At 63.1% G+C, this 17,989-nt stretch overlaps 2 protein-coding genes across 6 annotated transcripts in view; one reads left to right on the forward strand and one right to left on the reverse strand.

Moving 5' to 3' along the window:
• PC (pyruvate carboxylase) overlaps nucleotides 1–17,235 on the forward strand; it is a 94,092-nt gene extending 76,857 nt beyond the window's left edge. For all 5 annotated transcript variants that reach the window (XM_054570811.1, XM_054570812.1, XM_054570814.1 and 2 more), the window contains 13 exons: nucleotides 1,674–1,836; nucleotides 3,303–3,485; nucleotides 12,443–12,587; nucleotides 12,925–13,014; nucleotides 13,102–13,323; nucleotides 13,744–13,900; nucleotides 14,478–14,718; nucleotides 14,829–15,078; nucleotides 15,279–15,523; nucleotides 15,605–15,784; nucleotides 15,860–16,108; nucleotides 16,377–16,517; nucleotides 16,595–17,235. In XM_054570811.1, coding sequence (XP_054426786.1) covers nucleotides 1,674–1,836; nucleotides 3,303–3,485; nucleotides 12,443–12,587; nucleotides 12,925–13,014; nucleotides 13,102–13,323; nucleotides 13,744–13,900; nucleotides 14,478–14,718; nucleotides 14,829–15,078; nucleotides 15,279–15,523; nucleotides 15,605–15,784; nucleotides 15,860–16,108; nucleotides 16,377–16,517; nucleotides 16,595–16,843 — 2,515 coding nt within the window. In that variant the 3' untranslated portion in view covers nucleotides 16,844–17,235. The remainder of the gene's footprint in view (nucleotides 1–1,673; nucleotides 1,837–3,302; nucleotides 3,486–12,442; nucleotides 12,588–12,924; nucleotides 13,015–13,101; nucleotides 13,324–13,743; nucleotides 13,901–14,477; nucleotides 14,719–14,828; nucleotides 15,079–15,278; nucleotides 15,524–15,604; nucleotides 15,785–15,859; nucleotides 16,109–16,376; nucleotides 16,518–16,594) is intronic.
• Nucleotides 6,064–8,649, reverse strand: LRFN4 (leucine rich repeat and fibronectin type III domain containing 4). Its single transcript, XM_054570816.1, has 2 exons — nucleotides 7,286–8,649; nucleotides 6,064–6,814 (listed from the first exon to the last, which is right to left on the reverse strand). The coding sequence occupies exons 1-2, from the start codon at nucleotides 8,632–8,634 to the stop codon at nucleotides 6,253–6,255; spliced, it is 1,911 nt and encodes a 636-aa protein (XP_054426791.1). The 5' UTR covers nucleotides 8,635–8,649; the 3' UTR covers nucleotides 6,064–6,252.
• Nucleotides 17,236–17,989: the final 754 nt, after the last annotated feature.

Genomic DNA, 17,989 nt, shown 5'->3' on the forward strand with positions numbered 1-17,989 from the left:
TCTTTATTTCACTTAATGTAACCTTCATTTCTTCCTAGGTCTTTTTAATTTTGTTGCCATGCTCAATGAGTTCTTTGAGTATCCTGATCACCAGTGTTTTGAGCTCTGCATATGATAGTTTGGTTTTCTCCATTTCATTTAGTTCTTTTTCTGGGGTTTTGCCCTGTTCTTTTATTTGGGGCATATTTCTTGGTCTTCTCAATTTGGCAGCCTCCCTGTGTTTGTTTCTGTGTATGAGGTAGAGCTGCTTTGATTCCCCGTCTTAGTAGTGTGGCCTAGTGTAGAAAAGGCACCTGTAAATTGTGTGGGGCGGAGCCTTAGGTAGGTAATCACCAGGGCGGGGCAGCCTGCCTCGCCACTGTATAGCTCTGTATGGGGGAAGGGCTAGGAGAGGGGACGGGAGGCTGCCTGGCGTCTGGAGGTTTGCCTTGTACTGCCTGTGTGACTGGTGCCCCTTCAGTGGTTGCCCTGGTGCTGAATCCCAGAAAGGGCAGTTCTGCATACATTTTAAGTCCACGCAGGCCCTTTAAGTGGAGTCTCCCGAAATCCAGCAGTTTCATCAGTTGCCCCAAACCTCACTCGTTTTTACAGCCAGGGGTTATGGAGATTTATCTTCATGGCGCTGGAACCCAGGGCTGTATGGTCTGGCCTGGGACTGGGATCGCTCGCTCTCAAAGGATCCCTCGCAACTTTTATCCACCACCTGTGAAAGTAGGACTGCCCGTTCTGCCACGTCACATCTCTGCGCCTCTCCACCCATCTCCATGTCTCCATACCTCCTGCCCGTCTGGATGAATGTGGCTTCTTTAAATGCTTGGTTGCTGGACTTCTATACAGCTCGATCTTCTGATGGTCCCGGGTGTTGTTTCTTTGGAGGTCTAGCTGTAATTCTTTCCGCGGTCGTACGAGGAGGCAAAGAGTGTTTACCTGTACCTCCATCCTGGCCGGAAGTCCAACACTGTTCCCCTTGGACTTGCTGCCGTCCTTAGCAGCACGGCGGTCAGTGAGGTCAAGCTTTAACACCTGCCCTCTTGGAGAGCTCCCTGCTCTCAGATCTTCTCGGGGGGTTGGGAGGCCCTTGGGCCCAAGCCCAGCTGCAACAAGGTCCCAGGAGGATGGCATCCTGACCACAGCGCCGACCTGCGTGGGCCCTCCTACAGCTGTGGTCCCCATTTCAAGGAGCCCGGCCTCCACAGCCCTGTTCTGTTGCCCCCCGCCCTCTGCTGCCAGCACACAGAGAGCCGCACAGACGGCTCTGAGAACAGGGTGTCTGAGGCTGCAAATCCAGGCTTCACCGAGGGAGAGTTTGGGGGCAGCAGGAGAGCCAAGAGACCCCAGGGAGAATGAGGGCAGAGCACGGAAGGGGTAGTTGGGAGGGGGCGTAAGAACAGGTAGATGCAAAGAGTTGGGCTGCCCCTCCAGCGGCCGAGTTCTCCTTAACCAGGCTGTGTGGAGTTCCAGGGGTCGGGCAGGGCAGGGCGGGACAGGACAGGACAGGACAGGACAGGGCGGGACAGGGCAGGGCAGGGACCGCTGCTGGTCGGGAGGAGCCAGCTGCCCAGCTGGTGAAGAGTCGGCAGGGGCAGGGCGGGCCGAGTCTCCTTGTGGACCACTGCCTCATCCATCCCTGCCTCATGTTCCCCTCCTGGTCCCGGTCCCACCCGCCCCTGCAGTGTGGACCTGGTCCATGCCCAGATCCACGTGGCCGAGGGCCGGAGCCTGCCTGACCTGGGCCTGCGGCAGGAGAACATCCGCATCAACGGCTGTGCCATCCAGTGTCGGGTCACCACCGAGGACCCTGCGCGCAGCTTCCAGCCGGACACTGGCCGCATCGAGGTAGGGCCCACCTTCTGACATCTGACCGAGCAGCCGCTGCGGTCTGGTCTCTGCCTGCGTCGGGACTCTTGGGCCCAACTGCTCCTCAGGGGCACCAAGTGAGGGAGGACCCTTTCAGGAGCTGGCCTGAAGCTGGCTTCCAGCGTATGGGAGCCAGGCTCTGTCCTAGAGGAAGGGAGGAGCGCCCTGGGAAGGCCGCCTGTGTACAGGCTAGTAAGCCAGCGGGCAGGTCACAAGACAGGGCTGTAGCAAAGGATTGGGGCCCCGATGCCCCAGCAGAGAGGCCACGCTGAGCAAGGACAGCCGTGGGAGTCAGGGACATGGCGGAGGGCAGGGGGTGCTGAGAGGCCGGCTCCCGGCTGAGGAGGGCAGGCAGGCCCCTGGCACCGGGGCCTGCGCCTTCTCTGGCACACTTCCCGCCCCTTCCCTTCCCTCTCACCTAGGAAGCCACCCCTCACCCATCCCTCCTCGCCCCTTCCCCTCGCTGAGAGCAGGAGCCCTCCGGCCTGCCTGGTGCCTGTTCCCAGCCTGTCTCACGCCAGCTACAAATACCTCTGGATCGCGGTGTCAGCAGCGCTGTCGCCAGCTCTGCTGCCTTACGGCCTCCCCATCTGGCCTGTGCCTCCCAGGACGCAGGACAGGAGCTCAGATTCCACTCCGAGTCCACGGAGGAGGGCGAGGTTGACTTTGAGATGATACTGGGCTCTGAAAAACAAGTGACGGGAGGGAAGGGGGCTGTCTGGATTCCAAAAGCTGCGTAGAGCTGGTAGGCTCAAGGCAGGGCGCTGGCAGTGGGCTTCAGTTTCAGAACAATCCGAGTCTGTGGGCGTGGGCCAGCCCCACGGCAGAGCGCTCTCCAAGCCTCTCCGTCCTGCCCAGGAAGGGGCAGCCCTGTGCTGGACGCTGGCTTCCTCCGCCTCCCCTTCCCAGGCCTGGCTCCTCCAGGCCTGGTTTACCGCAGAATATTTTTAGCTGGCAGTTCCTGCTTGCAGCTGAGTGTTCACCCTTAAATATTTTATTAAGTTCCTTTGTATTGAACACAGGCCCGTGTCCCTTAGAAACATAAGTGTGGTGGAACGGGTGTCCCAAGCCCCCGGGCTAGTCCCTCCCGCTCCTCGTCTTCCTTACCTGTGATCCACAGGGCTTCCCTGCTCCCATCACAGATGCCATGTGTGTGCTACAGTTATCCCCAAGCACCCCAAAACTCTGTCCCCCACCCAGGGCCCCCTCCCCATTAGACTGTGTGTTTGGAGTCTCTGTCTGTCCCCCGGGCCTGCCTCTCTGACCCATCATTCTCTCCCCCTGCTTCCCTCTCTGGGCGCTGGCAGAGATTAAACAGAGCTTCACATGACAGAACTGGGGTCAGCCTGTGGGTGCCCTCGTGCACCTCGCCCAGCCTGGACGGGGGCCGCACCTTCACTCTGGCTTCCGCCCCGGTTCCTGAGCCCGCCCACCTCTCCCCTCAGGTGTTCCGGAGCGGAGAGGGCATGGGCATCCGCCTGGACAACGCTTCTGCCTTCCAGGGAGCCATCATCTCCCCCCACTACGACTCCCTGCTGGTCAAAGTCATCGCGCACGGCAAGGACCACCCCACGGCCGCCACCAAGATGAGCAGAGCCCTGGCCGAGTTTCGAGTCCGAGGTGTGAAGGTGAGAGGCTGCAGGCCCTGCCTGCCCCTGGGTCGTCCGTGTCCCTGCCTCTGGCCTGGGCGCCGGCCCTCAGCCAGAGTCGAGTCTTGTTCTGTGGGCCCCATGCTTCTCCAGCCCCTCCTGTGAGCGTGCCCGGAGAGCGGTAATCCACGTGTTCCCAGGCCTCCCTCGGAAGCCCTGGTCCCCCAGGTTTGGGTATGTGCCTTGGAGCCTGTGTTTTGAGCAGCGTTTGGTGCTTCAGGAACAGCCAGGGAGGGAGGCTGCAGCCAGAGGCCTGAGCACCGGGCAGGAGGCAGCCAGGGGCCCGCCCTCGGCGGGGGCTTGCAGCCTAGGGGCCAGACAAGGACCCAGCATGACCCCTGGTCCCTTGGTCGGCCTCTGTTACCTGAGTCTGTAGCTAGAGGTGGAGCCACAGCCACATACTGCCTTGTCCCTGGGTAGGCGCGGCCACCGGACGCTCTGCAGGACGGGCTGTGTGATTAGCGGACTGCGCCGCCCAGCCTCATTGGGGGGGGTAGCCACCAGGCAGCCCCGCTCTGCGTCCTCTTCTGGGAGCTCCTAAAGGACAGGCGCCTGGGGCAGAGGGCACCCTTCCTGCCTGCCTGCCGCACATGTGGGGTGCAGGGGTGCTGGCTGGGGCCACTCCACTTTGCTGTCTCCTCTCAGTTGCTTCCAGCCCGGCCTGTAGTCCAGATTCAGCTGGTGTGGTCGGGGTGTGTGGGCAGCGCTGTCCTCTCGGTGCCCTCCTCACTCCTGTCCCGTTGATGAGGTCTGGGGTGGGTCACACCGGAGCCCTGGCGGGTGCAGAAGACGTTGAGAAAAAGCACGTGGGAAGGAAGGCGGGAGGGAGCAAGCCTGTGCCCACGCCGTCTCCCCTCAGGCTGCCAGCCCCGCTCGCAGGAGACAGAGGTCCCCCAGTGCTGGGGGGTGTGGCTCTGCCCTCTTCTGTTCTGTGAGGAGCCTCGGGGTTCCTGGTCAGGGGGCCGTTTCATGAGCTCATGCGCTCAACCCGACTTCTCGCTGGGGGAGCGCGGGTTTTCCTAGCAGCGTGTCCTGGGGCTGCATCTGGGGCTGGGTGGTCTGTGTACACCGTGACCCCAGCGGGGGACCCCGCCACCCCACCCCTCACCTGCCCTACCCATTGCTGTCATCCTTATTGGTGACCTTGGCTGGCCCTGTGGTTGTGCCCCTGGGCCATAGGACCCTCTGTCTTTAAGCCTGGGGGGCGCATGAGCCCTGGAGGTGGAGCAGGAAGACCAGGACTGTGGGCCACAAAGTGGGAGGCCAGCATCCTCTTCAAACGTGCAGCCAGACCAGGTCCCTGGCTCCTGCCACACCCGCAGCTCCTGGCCCCCACTTCTGCGGCCTCCCTCTGCGGCCTGCTGCCCTCCCTCCCCTCCCACAGCCCCACACCACCCCCGCCCTCTGCCCAGGCCCTCGGAGGGCTCACACACCCTGCCCTTCTCTGCTGAGAGCCTTGCTTCGTTTACTTAAACTAGGATCGCTCTTGGGCTACATCCAGGTCGGCATTCGGGCTAGGCGGACAGACCCACGCGAGTGCCGTGCCGTCACTGCGAGACCCACTAGTGTGTGAGCCCGTCCTGCACACGTGCACGCACCCCTTACCAGGCCAGCTCTCACCACACTGCTTGTTAGAGCCACTTGGGCCCTGCGCAGACACGGACACGCAGCCCCCGGCACCAGGGCTGCGGCCGCCCTTCACGGTGGAGCCCGGGCACCTGCGCGTTCTCGAAACATCGGGGTGTGCCTGGCACGGGGTGCCTGCGAACATGGGGTTCAGAGCCCTCTCCCTCCCAGCCAGTGCTCAGGGCTGGAAGGAGCAGAACGAGGCAGCCACTGTGGACTGGGGCTCCTGGGTGGGGGCAGCTAGGCAGAGTGGCCTGGCAGGCACGGGGGTCCCTCTGCTGTTTGTGCCTCCTGTGTCCGGTGAGGGAGGTGTGACTCAGTCTTTACAGACAAGCCCAAGCAAAGCCTGGGGGCCCTGAGCAGTGAGGGTCCAAGCCCGTCCCAGTCCCTTTGGGACAGTTTACAGACCCAGGAGATGCCCTGGGTGGTGGCAAATGAGGTTGCCACAAACAAGGCTGCGGGGACTTGCTCACTGAGTTGTTAGTGTGTTGCCGGGCCAGGGCCTGTTGCCTCGGGGGGCTCTGCCGTCTCCTGCCCACCCATGGCCGGTCTGCGCTATAACGTCCACTGCCATATCCCGTCCACAGCCTGCCAGGAGGGGCGTCCTCTGCTCTCACACGTGCGGGCACAGCAGAAGGCCAGGTGTCCAGTCCAGCGGCCAGTCCTGGGCCCCCCTGGGTTAGAAGCCGCCAGACCAGGGCACTCTGCCGCCAGGTGGACGAGGCCGAGGGCGCGCAGGTCTGCCTGGGCTGCCTGCACAGGGCCAGCAGTCCCAGTGCGACCCTGTCCTGTCTGCGCCCACCTCTCCCCCCTTCCTCTAGCAGGATGACACCAGAGACTAGCACTGAGGTGTCCCCAACAATTTTATTATAAAGAAAAACAAGACTCCCATGTGGTGGCTGCAGCCCCTTCCTTGGTGGCTGTGAGCACCTGTCGGAGGGACCTGTCCCCACATGCCCATCTATGGGCCAGAAGCAGGGAAAGGGCCCTCTGTCCTGCCAAACACAAGGGGCCTGAGGTACCAAGGGTCAAAGTGGGAGGGACTCCCAGGCAGTGCTGACCCACCCAGGCGAGGTGGCTGCCTGTCCCACACCCTTCCCCTGGGCTGACTCCTCTTCCATCACACGACACTCTCTTCCAGCCGCTCCGCACTGCCCCCCATCCCTTGGCACCCTGCCCCAAGCAGTCCCCCATGCACAGAGTGGCTCCGTCGGGCCCAGGCCCCTCCCAGGCGCCTGGCATAACCATAGCACCCGCCGGTATCTCCCAGGTCCAGAGAGCAGCTACGCTGGGGGCGAGGTGGGGGGCTCCGCGGTGGGTGGGTCTTGGGTGTGGGGCTAGGGCCGCCATTGGTCTGGGACTGGACGTGACTGAGCTTGAGGGGGAGGCGGCCATTCCCAGCCCCCCGGCCCCGAACCAGCAAGGCCACAGTGAAGACCAGTAAGGCAGCCACCAGCACCCCCCCGACAGCCACAGTCAGAGTGCCCCCCAGCATGTGGGCCTGCGGGGCATGGCACAGGGGCATGGCCGGCAGCGTGGAGAAGTGGGCACAGCCCAGCAGCTTGGTGGCCGTGAGGTCGGAAGGCCCAGCGGCAGGTGACAGGGCCAGCAGGCAGAGGTCATAGTCGGCACCAGGGACCAGGTGCTTCAGCAGGAAGTGCTGGCTGGAGGCTGGGACAATCCTGCAGGCAAGGTCTGGTGGTCAGAGCCCAGGTCTTGGGGTGCAGGCCCCAGCCCCACCCCCACCGCCCTCATATGTGTTCCCAGGTCCCATCTCTGAACACCCTCTTCCCCTAGGACCACAGGGGCCTTGTGTGTTCACTCAAGAAGGCAGAGAAACCAAGACAGGCACGCGTGTTTGGCACCTGAGAGCGCAGGGGGACACGCAGGAGCGTGCCCTGACACACAGGCCTGGGGCAAGCGAGGGATTGTGCATGTGCGGCTGGCCACCTGCTTAATCACACACCAGCCAGGAAGGCTCCAGTGGCTCAGCCCTCCCTTCCTGGTGCCTGACCTCCCCGCCCCTATAGCCCAACGCCCCAGGCCGCTCAGAAGCTGAGGACGGGTGTGTGGAAGCCCCAAGGACAGAGGAGCCAGAGGGGTGGCCCAGCCCTGGAGGGGTGGAGCTGAAGGGCTGCAAAATACATCCTCACCGGTAGATGAGGGTCTCATCCTCGCTGCTGTTGTACTGGATTTGGAACATCCACACAGGGTCTGCTGGCCGCCCTGGGCCCCAGCTCACCAGCCCTGAGGTGGCAGTCACCTCTGTCACCTGCACAGCTGGCTCAGACTCTAGTGTCCCCTCGCCCTCGGCAGCAGTGCGGGCTGAGGCAGCAATGTCCGAGGGCCCGGGGCGTCCCCCCTCAGCACTGCCATTCCCGCCATGGGGCAAGGCCAGCACCCGCAGCTCTACGTGGGCTGTGGCCTCACCGGCAGGGTTGGTGGCAATGCAGGTGTAGTCCCCTGCATCCCCAGAGCCTGTCACCCCGATCTCCAGGGTCCCATTGGGGAAAGCCCGTGCTCGGGAGGAGTTGCCAACCAGCCGGTCATCAGGGCCGACCCAGTGCATGGTGGGCGCGGGGTCCCCGAGGGCCCGGCACCGCAGCGTGGCCCGCTGGCCCTCCAGCACCCAGAGGCGCTGCGTGTGGCGGGCGATGAGGGGCGGCTCGCAGGAGAACTCGCCCTCGGGCACTGCCCAGAAATAGCGGCCAGCCAGGCCGGGCGGGGAGGCGCACGTCTCCAGGTCGTCGGGCCGGGCCAGCCGCCGCAGCCACAGCAGCTCACAGTTGCAGTGCAGGGGGTTCCCACTGAAGCTCAGCACCAGGGGGGCGGGGGAGGCCTGGGCGTCGCGCCCCCGGGAGAAGAGTGGGTCAGGTGCCAGTGTGGTCAGGCGGTTGGAGGTGAGGTCAAGGCGGGAAAGCTGGCCGAGTTGGGCAAAGGCGCCCGGAGGCAGTGTGTCGATGAGGTTGTGGTCCAGGTTGAGGGTGTGCAGGGCAGGCATGGCGCCGATGCCGGCCCAGGGCACCTGCCGCAGGTTGTTGTAGGACAGGTCCAGGTCCTCCAGGCTGTCCAGGAAGTCGTCGAAGGCCCCAGGTGCGATGCGGCCCAGCTGGTTGCCACTCAGGATGAGGTGCTGCAGGTTGATGGGGCCCCGCAGGCTGCCGGTGCCCAGCTCCACCAGCCTGTTGCCGTCCAGGTGCAGGGAGCGTAGGCTCTCCAGGTCCCCGAAGGAGCGGGCCCCGATGCGGGTGATGGCATTGCGGGACAGCGTCAAGTCCACCAGCCCTGTCATGTTCCGGAAGTCTGGTGGCCCCAAAGCCTGGATGAAGTTATCGGCCAGCCGCAGCTCCACTGTACGCCGGTCCACATTGGGCGGCACGAACAGCAGGCCTCGATGGGCACAGAGGGTGCTGAGCGACTCGGACAGGTTCTGGCAGACGCAGGGCAGCGGGCAGGCGGCCGCTCCACTGGCCAGCAGCAGCAGCAGGAGTGGCGGGGCCATGGTGAGAGCCCTGTAGGGAGGGGCCAGAGCCCAGGCACAGGTGGGGCTGGTGCAGGGGCCTCGGGCCCAGTCCCAGGGGCCAGCTTTCAGAGCCTGGCCTGACGGGGCAGTCAGGGTCAGAGGCCCAGGGGACCCCTCAGGGATGAGGGAAGGCTGTGGCCTGCGGGGCCAGCACCCTGGAGTAGAGGTCACATCTCCCAAGCAGTTAGGGGGACTCCAGGCTGTGGGGACAAGGTGGGGCCGGGGGCAGGAAGCAGAGGTGGGCATGAGAGCAGGGAGGGTCCCGGAACTTCCTTTCCCTGGTGTCCCTGAAATCGCCAGCAACCCCTCACCCCACCCCCGCGCCATCCCCTCCCCCACCAGGTAAGGCGTCCCCTAACCCCCTCCCGGGTGCTCCTCCCTCCCAAGCCAGCCCCCACGCTGTGCTCTGCGAAGGAAAGGGGGGTGCTCACCTGGTATCCGTAGTTCAGGGGGCACAGGCCGGCCTCCCTGCGGGCCTGGCCAGCCCCCACCGACTCCAGGCAGCTCTCCCGCGGGGGTGAGGCCCGGGGCTGACCGGCAGCCCACCGCTCGCCCTCCGGCCCATGGCCCGGCCCCGGCTCAATCGGTCCCCGGCACCTTTTCCCGGCGCGGCTCACGGCGGTGGCGACAGGCAGGCGGGTGCGCGCCAGCGAGCACGCGCGCCGCCGCGGACACGCACGTGGAGGGCAGGCAGGAAGGAGTAAGCGGGGACCCACCCGGGCCGGCTCCTGAGGTCACGGGGACACGCAGCCGCTGCAGCTCTCACGGGTGGCTCCGGGTCACGCCCGAGACCCAGGCCGGCTCAGACCCGGCGCGCAGCCCCCGGGCCCTGCCGCAGCACACTCACACTGGCACAGGCGCGCGCGCCCCCGGACACCCTGGCGCCCCGGCATCCTGCACCGCGAGGGCGCCCGCCGCCACTGCACGAACCATCACTCTGCAGACAGCCAGACAAAGCGCCAGCTCGCGGGCCCCTTCACCATCTCCCAGAGACGGGAGTCTTTGTCACATGTCGCTGGGCACCCTCCCCAACACACCCACACATGCCCACACACCCACGTCCCCGCACCCACAGGCAGGGCCGGGCGCAAACCCGCGCTGTTGCTGGGACCCTCGCATTCACAGACACGCTGAAGGTCATAACCGTTCTGCATCACCAAGTCACGTGGAGAGTCCCCAAAACGCACGGGGCCCTGGAAGGGGGCTGGGGCGACGCCCCCGTCAGGGCTGCTGCGGGGTGGGGCCGACAGGGCTTGGTCTCCGGGTTGGCGCTGCACCCGTTGCTCGCCCTTCCCTCCCCTTTCCCTCCCCCTTCCCAGGCTCCCCGCCCGCCCAGCGAGCCTGGGAGCCAACCGGTCTCCGCCTCCAGTCCGATTGGTCTGCCCGGCTCGTTCGGTTTCCCAGCAGGCCGGCGGAGGCACGGCGTTTGAAGCTGTGCGTCAGTGGTCCCTCCCCTCTCGGCCCTGCCAGGCCGTTTTCCGAGGAGAGTGGTCTGGGATGAGCTGGGCTCAGCGGAGAAAGGGTTCCTGGTGGTCGTGGGCGGAGGGGAAGGGTCGGTGGGGCGAGGTCCTGGCTTCTTGCCTCTGAGAGCCAGGCTTGGGTGGGAGCGCAGAGGGCCCAGGACCAGGGATTGCACTCTGGGCCACGTCGTCCTACCCTCTGGTACCTCCGAGTCCTCAGGCAACTTGGATCCCCCCCTGTCTCCTTCCCTTCCCTCCAGACCTGAATCCCAGGGGCCTGGTGGGTGGGAACTTGGAAACAGATGGAATTCTAATCCTGCCTGGTGCAGCAGGTAACCTTGGGCAAGTCGTTTAACCACTGAAAGGACTTCCTCATCTGGGGCAAGGGGTATTAATGCAGGCACACCTGCGCCCCAGGGGGTGAGAGGAGAGGAAACATTGCCATCTGGGGGACGTGGCCCCCCGCAGCAGGAAGCCTTTCTCCCCGTGGCAGCTCTGGGCCTTAGCTGCCTCAGCAGCCCAGTATGTAAGATGAAGGCATTGGATTCCAGCCCAGGGTCAGCTCTTGAGCCTCGGTGGTATCAGCCAGCTCTTTGTTCCTAGTCTCCTCATCAAAAACGTTTTCATTCTAAACACGTTTGCTAGCCTCACTGTGTGCTGCCCTGTGCTAGGAGTTGGGGCTCATCAGGAACCAGATGAACCTCGTTTCTGCCCCCATGGAGCTTACAGCACAGTGGGGATGACACCCCCCCAAAATGACAGAGGGTGGGAGGGCAGGGTGTACAAAACAAACGCAGGGTTTGACAGGAGGCTTCTGAGGCCCCTCACCTCTCTGCCATTCTAAGTTCTTTAGGTGGTTTAACTGGGTTGTTGCTACTCAAATGCCACACCTTGGCCCAGTTAAAATGTCCCCATTTCTTTAGGAGGGGCAGGGGCTAGTGGCAGGGACTAGTCTCAGGGACAGACAGGCCAGCTTGTTGCACAGGCATGAGGCAGTGTTGGCTGGGGCCCTCCTCTGCAGTGGCCACCTGTGGGATGCTGGTGGGGGACCAACCCTTCCCTCCAGGGCGTCCAGGTGACAGGAGCCCTAGGGGGGTAGGCAGAGCCCCTCGGCAGCAACAGTGGACTGGTGGAGCCTCTACTGGAGGTGCCGACAGAGACCATGAATGGGCGACACATGGAGATGCCTCCTCTGAAGTGAGAGCCAGGGCTGTAGCCACATGGCCACAGGCAGAGGCACACGCACACGCACACGCACACGCACGTGCTTCAATCCCTGTCTCACAGCCTCACAGTCACAGGGCATCGCCCACAGCGCTGGCTCGCAGCCCCCATGCAGCTTCTGGGTTGGACTTGCCGCCTGGGGGGCTTGTTCCAGCTTCATACCATCGCCCTGTTCAATGAGCAGAGCTGAGGGCCGTGTGCACAAAACACAGGGACACAGGAACCTTGGACAGCGCCCGGTCCCCTGGAGGCCTGCAGCCTGTGGCCTGCTGGAAAGGGGAGGGAGAGGGACAACGACCTCCGACTTCTAGGAAGAGCTCATCAGGCAGGCGTGAAGGTGTGAAAACCCAAGGGGAGTTTGGCGTGGCTAGAGATGGCCAGGGAGAGTTCCCTGGCCTCACCAGTGAGCGGGAGGAGGGTGCAGTGAGGGGGACGGGTTGTAGGTTGTCACTGGATGGACTGGCACCCACTAGCGGGCAGAGGGGAACCGCGTGAGGAAACTGGTTCTGCACCTGATGAGCTTGTGCGAGGAGCACACAGGAGAGGTGCCTAGGAGGCGCGTCCACTTTGGGGTTTGGTTCTGGAGCTGAAGGCCAAGGCTGAGGCCACCCAGGGAGAGTGTGCTGTATGAGAGGCCGGGTGGCAGCCTGAAAACTCCATCCTGCAGGGGCGAAAGGAGCCCCCAGTGGCAACCAGGGAGGAGGAGGGGCAAGATGTCTCTGAGCCTTAGTGAGAATGTCACTGTATTTATGTGCGTGTTGGGGGCGGGGCGGGGGGAGGCTCTGGTGAAGGGTGGGGCCCCTTTTGAGAGGGCTGGCTGGGAGGGCAGGAGGGTGGCTGCACCGTGCCTCTGCGCTGTGGGAGGTGTGGAGGTGCTTGTCCTCAGACCCCTGAGGAGGCAGGAAGTGGGCTCAGCCCCCTGACAGCTTAGGGGACTCGGCCAGAAGGCGACAATGGTGGGGAGATGGGGAAATGTCACTCCACGGGGAGCTTGGTATCCTGAGGAACTTGGGGAGCTGTGCTGGTCCAAGTGGTACCCCCAGCATCTTCTGTCCCTGTCCATGCTGAATGGTGACACCTTCCCACCCATCTCTGTCCCGTAGACCAACATCCCTTTCCTGCAGAATGTGCTCAACAACCAGCAGTTCCTGGCAGGCACCGTGGACACCCAGTTCATTGATGAGAACCCGGAGCTATTCCAGCTGCGGCCCGCGCAGAACCGGGCCCAGAAGCTGCTGCACTACCTCGGTCCGACCCCAACGCTGCCCCCATCCCTCCCAGATGCCTTGCCCCGGCCCCCGCCCAGAGAGCTTCCCAGCACCCCTGCCCGCAGTCTGGTCCTCCTCCGCTTTGCCTGCCCACATTCCTTGCCCCTGATTGTAGAGACCCCCCTTTTCTATTCATGTGGCCTCAGTAGGTCCCCATTGCCTGGACCCAGGAGGGCCTGACTTTGGAGAGAACAGGGGCCAGCTGGAGCACGGGGGATCCCAGAGGAAGCCCCCCACCCCCACCCCATCTACTCCCCCTCCTGCCCTCAACTCAGACTCTGCCTGACCTGCCCTGACCCACTGCCCACTCTCTTCAGGACACGTCATGGTTAATGGCCCGACCACTCCAATCCCCGTCAAGGCCAACCCCAGCTCCACAGACCCCATCGTCCCTGTGGTGCCCATAGGTAGGTCAGCCCCACCCTGCCAGCTCATGGGGAGATGGGAGGGGGGTGCCACCTGCAGGACAGGTGCTGACACCCGGTCTGCCCTAGGCTCACCCCCAGCTGGGTTCAGAGACATCCTGCTGCAAGAGGGGCCTGAGGGCTTTGCTCGAGCCGTGCGGAACCACCAGGGGCTGCTGCTGATGGACACAACCTTCCGAGATGCCCACCAGTCACTGCTGGCCACTCGTGTTCGAACCCACGACCTCAAAAAGATCTCCCCCTATGTCGCCCACAATTTCAGCAAGCTCTTCAGCATAGAGAACTGGGGAGGTAGGCTGGAATGGGGGCAGTGCCTGGCAGGAATTGGATGCCCACAGAGTGACCAGGGGAAGCCGGAGACATGAACGTTGAGGGAGAGCTGCTGGGAACTGAACAAGGTGCAGCGTACATTTGTTCAGCAAACAGTACCTGGTGCCCACTCTGGCCAGGCCTGATGCCAGGCATGAGATCACAGCTGAGACCCAGGCAGCTCAGGGCCAGAGGGCGAACGTTAATCCCAGCACAGAGAACTGGGTCGGGGACTGTCAAAGGACGCAGTGAGCTGGAACCACCACTGGATGAGAGTCTGCGAGGGAACCTGAGGGATCCTGAGGCAGGGCCTGGCGTTAGGGCCAGAGCCTCAGAGCTGCAGGGCGTGGTAGGGTCCCCAGGATATGTGGGGCTCACCTGGGCCTCTTGGTCCCTGTGCAGGAGCCACGTTTGATGTTGCAATGCGCTTCCTGTACGAGTGCCCTTGGCGGCGTCTGCAGGAGCTCCGGGAGCTCATCCCCAACATCCCGTTCCAGATGCTGCTGCGGGGCGCCAATGCCGTGGGCTACACCAACTACCCCGACAACGTGGTCTTCAAGTGAGCCTGGGGCTGGGTGGGCGGACACCGCGCGGCATGGCCCAGTAGGTGCCAGGCCACGCTGCAGTGGCCTCTGCCCCCACAGTAGGCTCAAAACCAAGCCTCCAGTAGCTGAGCCCAGTAAGGGCTGCTATTTTATGTTGAGAAACGCAGAATTATACTCGGAGAACTAGATGTCAGTAGATGTCCTAAGAAGGCAGGTGACTTGTTTGGGCCACGTGGTGTGGAGCTGGGGCTGGAACCTGGCCTCAGGACTTCCTGCTCTGCGCTTTCTCCCTCAGCCTGCCATCCCCTTGCAGGGCAAAGAACCACCTGCTACGTCTCCTGACCTGGGCACAGCTAGCGTAGGCAGCTCTGCACCGTGCCCGGTGCCTTTGGGGCCACCCTGCCCAGCCTACGCTTGCCTGGAGGCCGCCTCTCCACTCTGTGGTTCCTACCCCTGCTCTGCGGATAGCATGACCCCGCCAGGCCTGACCCTCAGACTCGTCCCCCAGGGGCCACAGGCGGGTCGGGGGCCAGAGGAGGATGCGTGGGGTGAGCGCGACGTGGCTAGCCCCTGGGCCTCTTACCCATTCAGGTTCTGTGAGGTGGCCAAGGAGAACGGCATGGACGTCTTCCGGGTCTTTGACTCCCTCAACTACCTGCCCAATCTGCTGCTGGGCATGGAGGCAGTGGGCAGTGCCGGTGGCGTGGTGGAGGCTGCCATCTCGTACACGGGGGACGTGGCCGACCCCAGCCGCACCAAATACTCGCTGCAGTACTACATGGACTTAGCTGAGGAGCTGGTGCGCGCTGGCACCCACATCCTGTGCATCAAGGTGCCTGGGCTCAGCCCCCCTTTCCACCTCCCTGCCTCCCTACGTTCTCCCCATCTCCCCCACCATGCACAAACGTGCCCCCTTCTTACCACCTTTTCCTCTTCTCCCAGGACATGGCAGGGCTGCTGAAGCCAGCGGCCTGCACCATGCTGGTCAGCTCCCTCCGGGACCGCTTCCCTGACCTCCCGCTGCATATCCACACCCACGACACATCTGGGGCAGGCGTGGCAGCCATGCTGGCCTGTGCTCAGGCTGGGGCTGATGTGGTGGATGTGGCATCTGATTCCATGTCTGGGATGACTTCACAGCCCAGCATGGGGGCCCTGGTGGCCTGTACCCGAGGGACTCCCCTGGACACAGGTAGGAACAGCAGCGGCCCATGGCCATTCCCATCTCAAAGCCACAGCCCCCACCAGTCCGAGACTCCACGTGCTCTTGCCTGGCCTTGCCTTCCACAGCCCAGTCTGAGGTTGGGCCTGAGCTGGCCTGGGGGTCCTGTGGGGAGCAGCTGGGAACTGAGCACATTTCCAACCCTTCCCCTGCCTCTGGCCTCCCTGCAGGGGTCCCCCTGGAGTGCGTGTTTGACTACAGTGAATACTGGGAGGGGGCCCGGGGACTGTATGCAGCCTTTGACTGCACGGCCACCATGAAGTCTGGCAATTCTGACGTGTACGAGAATGAGATCCCAGGGGGCCAGTACACCAACCTGCACTTCCAGGCACACAGTATGGGACTCGGCTCCAAGTTCAAGGAAGTCAAGAAGGCCTATGTGGAGGCCAACCAGATGCTAGGTGACCTTATCAAGGTGAGCCCGGCCATGTCTTTACCTATGCTTCTGGGACTCTTTAAGGTGCCTGGCACCCTAACCCAGGGCCTGCCTCCTCAGGTGACGCCCTCCTCCAAGATCGTGGGGGACCTGGCCCAGTTCATGGTGCAGAATGGGCTGAGCCGGGCAGAGGCCGAGGCCCAGGCTGAAGAGCTGTCCTTCCCCCGCTCTGTGGTGGAGTTCCTGCAGGGCTACATCGGCATCCCCCACGGGGGATTCCCCGAGCCCCTGCGCTCCAAGGTAGGGGAGGCCCAGCCCAAAACGGGGTGGGATTGGGTGCGAGACTTAGGCCTGACCCTCTGCCGTGCTCTCCAGGTGTTAAAGGACCTGCCAAGGGTGGAGGGGCGGCCTGGAGCCTCCCTGCCTTCCCTGGACCTGCAGGTGCTGGAGAAGGAGCTGACAGACCGGCATGGGGAGGAGGTGACCCCGGAGGACGTGCTCTCAGCAGCCATGTACCCCGATGTCTTTGCCAACTTCAAGGACTTCACCGCCACCTTCGGCCCCGTGGATAGCCTCAATACCCGCCTCTTCCTGCAGGGTCCCAAAATTGCAGAGGAGTTTGAGGTCAGTGGCTGTGGCATCTGTGTACACTCCAGCCAAGGAACCCTGCCCCATCCCTAAGGACCCCGGCACACATAGAGTGCTGGATTGGCTTGGCTGTCACCAGGCCTCCAGAGCAATGGGTGCACAAGGTACCCCTGGGAGACCAGGAGGCTAGGCCTTTATTAGTAAGGAGCTGAGACCCAGGGTGGGGAACTTGCCTGGGGCTGGGGAAGGGGGCTGCTCTCCCCACTTGCCCCCTCAGCTCTGAGCGCCCCCGCCCTCCCTGCAGGTGGAGCTGGAGCGGGGCAAGACGCTGCACATCAAAGCCCTGGCTGTAAGTGATCTGAACTGGGCTGGCCAGAGGCAGGTCTTCTTCGAGCTCAATGGACAACTGCGGTCCATTCTAGTCAAGGACACTCAGGCAATGAAGGTACAGCTCCCCCCGTCCCAGCTAAGTGGTGGGCAGAGGCGGGGCCCAGTGTCTCATGTCCCCTCTGCCATCTGCAGGAGATGCACTTCCACCCCAAGGCCCTGAAGGATGTGAAGGGCCAGATCGGGGCACCCATGCCTGGGAAGGTGATAGACATCAAGGTGGCAGCAGAGGACAAGGTGGCCAAAGGCCAGCCCCTGTGTGTGCTCAGCGCCATGAAGATGGAGACTGTGGTGACCTCGCCCATAGAGGGCACTGTTCGAAAGGTCCACGTAACCACAGACATGACCCTGGAGGGTGATGACCTCATCCTGGAGATTGAGTGATGCTCCCAGCACCAGCCGTCATCCCCACCCCCAACCCCCTACAGCCTCTGTGCCGCCAGGGCAGGCCCCGGCCAGCCAGTGCCCCGAGGGCAGGGAGGCCTGGCCTGGGGCTCCTGTCCCCAGCTGCTCACTGCAGCGGACAGTGCTTGCAGTGGCCATCCCCCCTCTCCAGCCATCTGTCCTTTCCCTGCTTGGGGACAGTAGCTCACATATTCACCTCCTGCTAAATGAGGGTCCTATCCTTGCTGGAAACTACAGGTGGTGGCACTGGTGGGCCCAAGATCCAGGAGAGCAGGTTTGGGGGGACCCTACCTCTGGGGGTGGGGGGTGGGGGCAGTAAACCTTAAGCCCCAGGTCCCAAGAACTTTTGCTCAATAAAACTTTCTCCTGCACTCCATGGTGGGTCCTTTGCAACCTGCCCACGTGCCACTCGGAGAGGGGCAGCCCTGCCCCTCTGACTCCTCAGGCCAGTTTATCTCCCTCCTTGGAGGGTAGCGAGGATTACAGTAGTGGCCTTGATTTAAGCCACTAGGAGTACCTATTGTATACACACCCCAAATAGGATTAGCTAGTCATTACCGAGAGCTTGGGGGTACGGTGGGTGGGGTAAGTGGGGCTGTTCTAAGCACTTAACACCTATTAATTGATGTAATCAACCTTCACCCATTTTAGGGACACAGATGGAGCCACAAGAAGGTTAAATAGCTTGCCCAGGACCCCAGAGCTAGTAAGAGGCAGAAAGGGCTCAAACCTAGGTTGTCAGTGGACTTGCTTCCCAACCCTGCTGCTTGACTTTCTAAACCCTGGGCCAACCTGCCCATTTTAGGACTGGATGCAAACAGGCACCTGTTCCGGGAGGTGTGGGAACCTTCGGGTGGGCGGGCTTTGGTGGGAGGTTAGGAGCACTGGACTGAGAGTCCTAGGATCTAATCCTGCCCATATCCCCCTGCTCCGAGGAGAATCCTGTCCTGAGCCCGTTCCCTCACCTGCAGGGTGAGAGAGCTGCCCTGACTGCACCACGGCACAGGGTGGGTGGGGCTAGTGAGGGAGGCAGCGGTGGGGCTGAGGTGGGGGGCAGTTCCTGAGCATGAACATGAGGAAGGGGTGTGGCAGAGCCCAGACACCAGGACCCTCAGGGGGACCATC

The sequence above is a fragment of the Pteronotus mesoamericanus genome, unplaced genomic scaffold (genome assembly GCF_021234165.1).
Source record: "Pteronotus mesoamericanus isolate MK-2021 breed Mesoamerican mustached bat unplaced genomic scaffold, CSHL_Meso_final contig_214, whole genome shotgun sequence".
In the NCBI taxonomy this organism is placed as follows: Eukaryota; Metazoa; Chordata; class Mammalia; order Chiroptera; family Mormoopidae; genus Pteronotus; species Pteronotus mesoamericanus.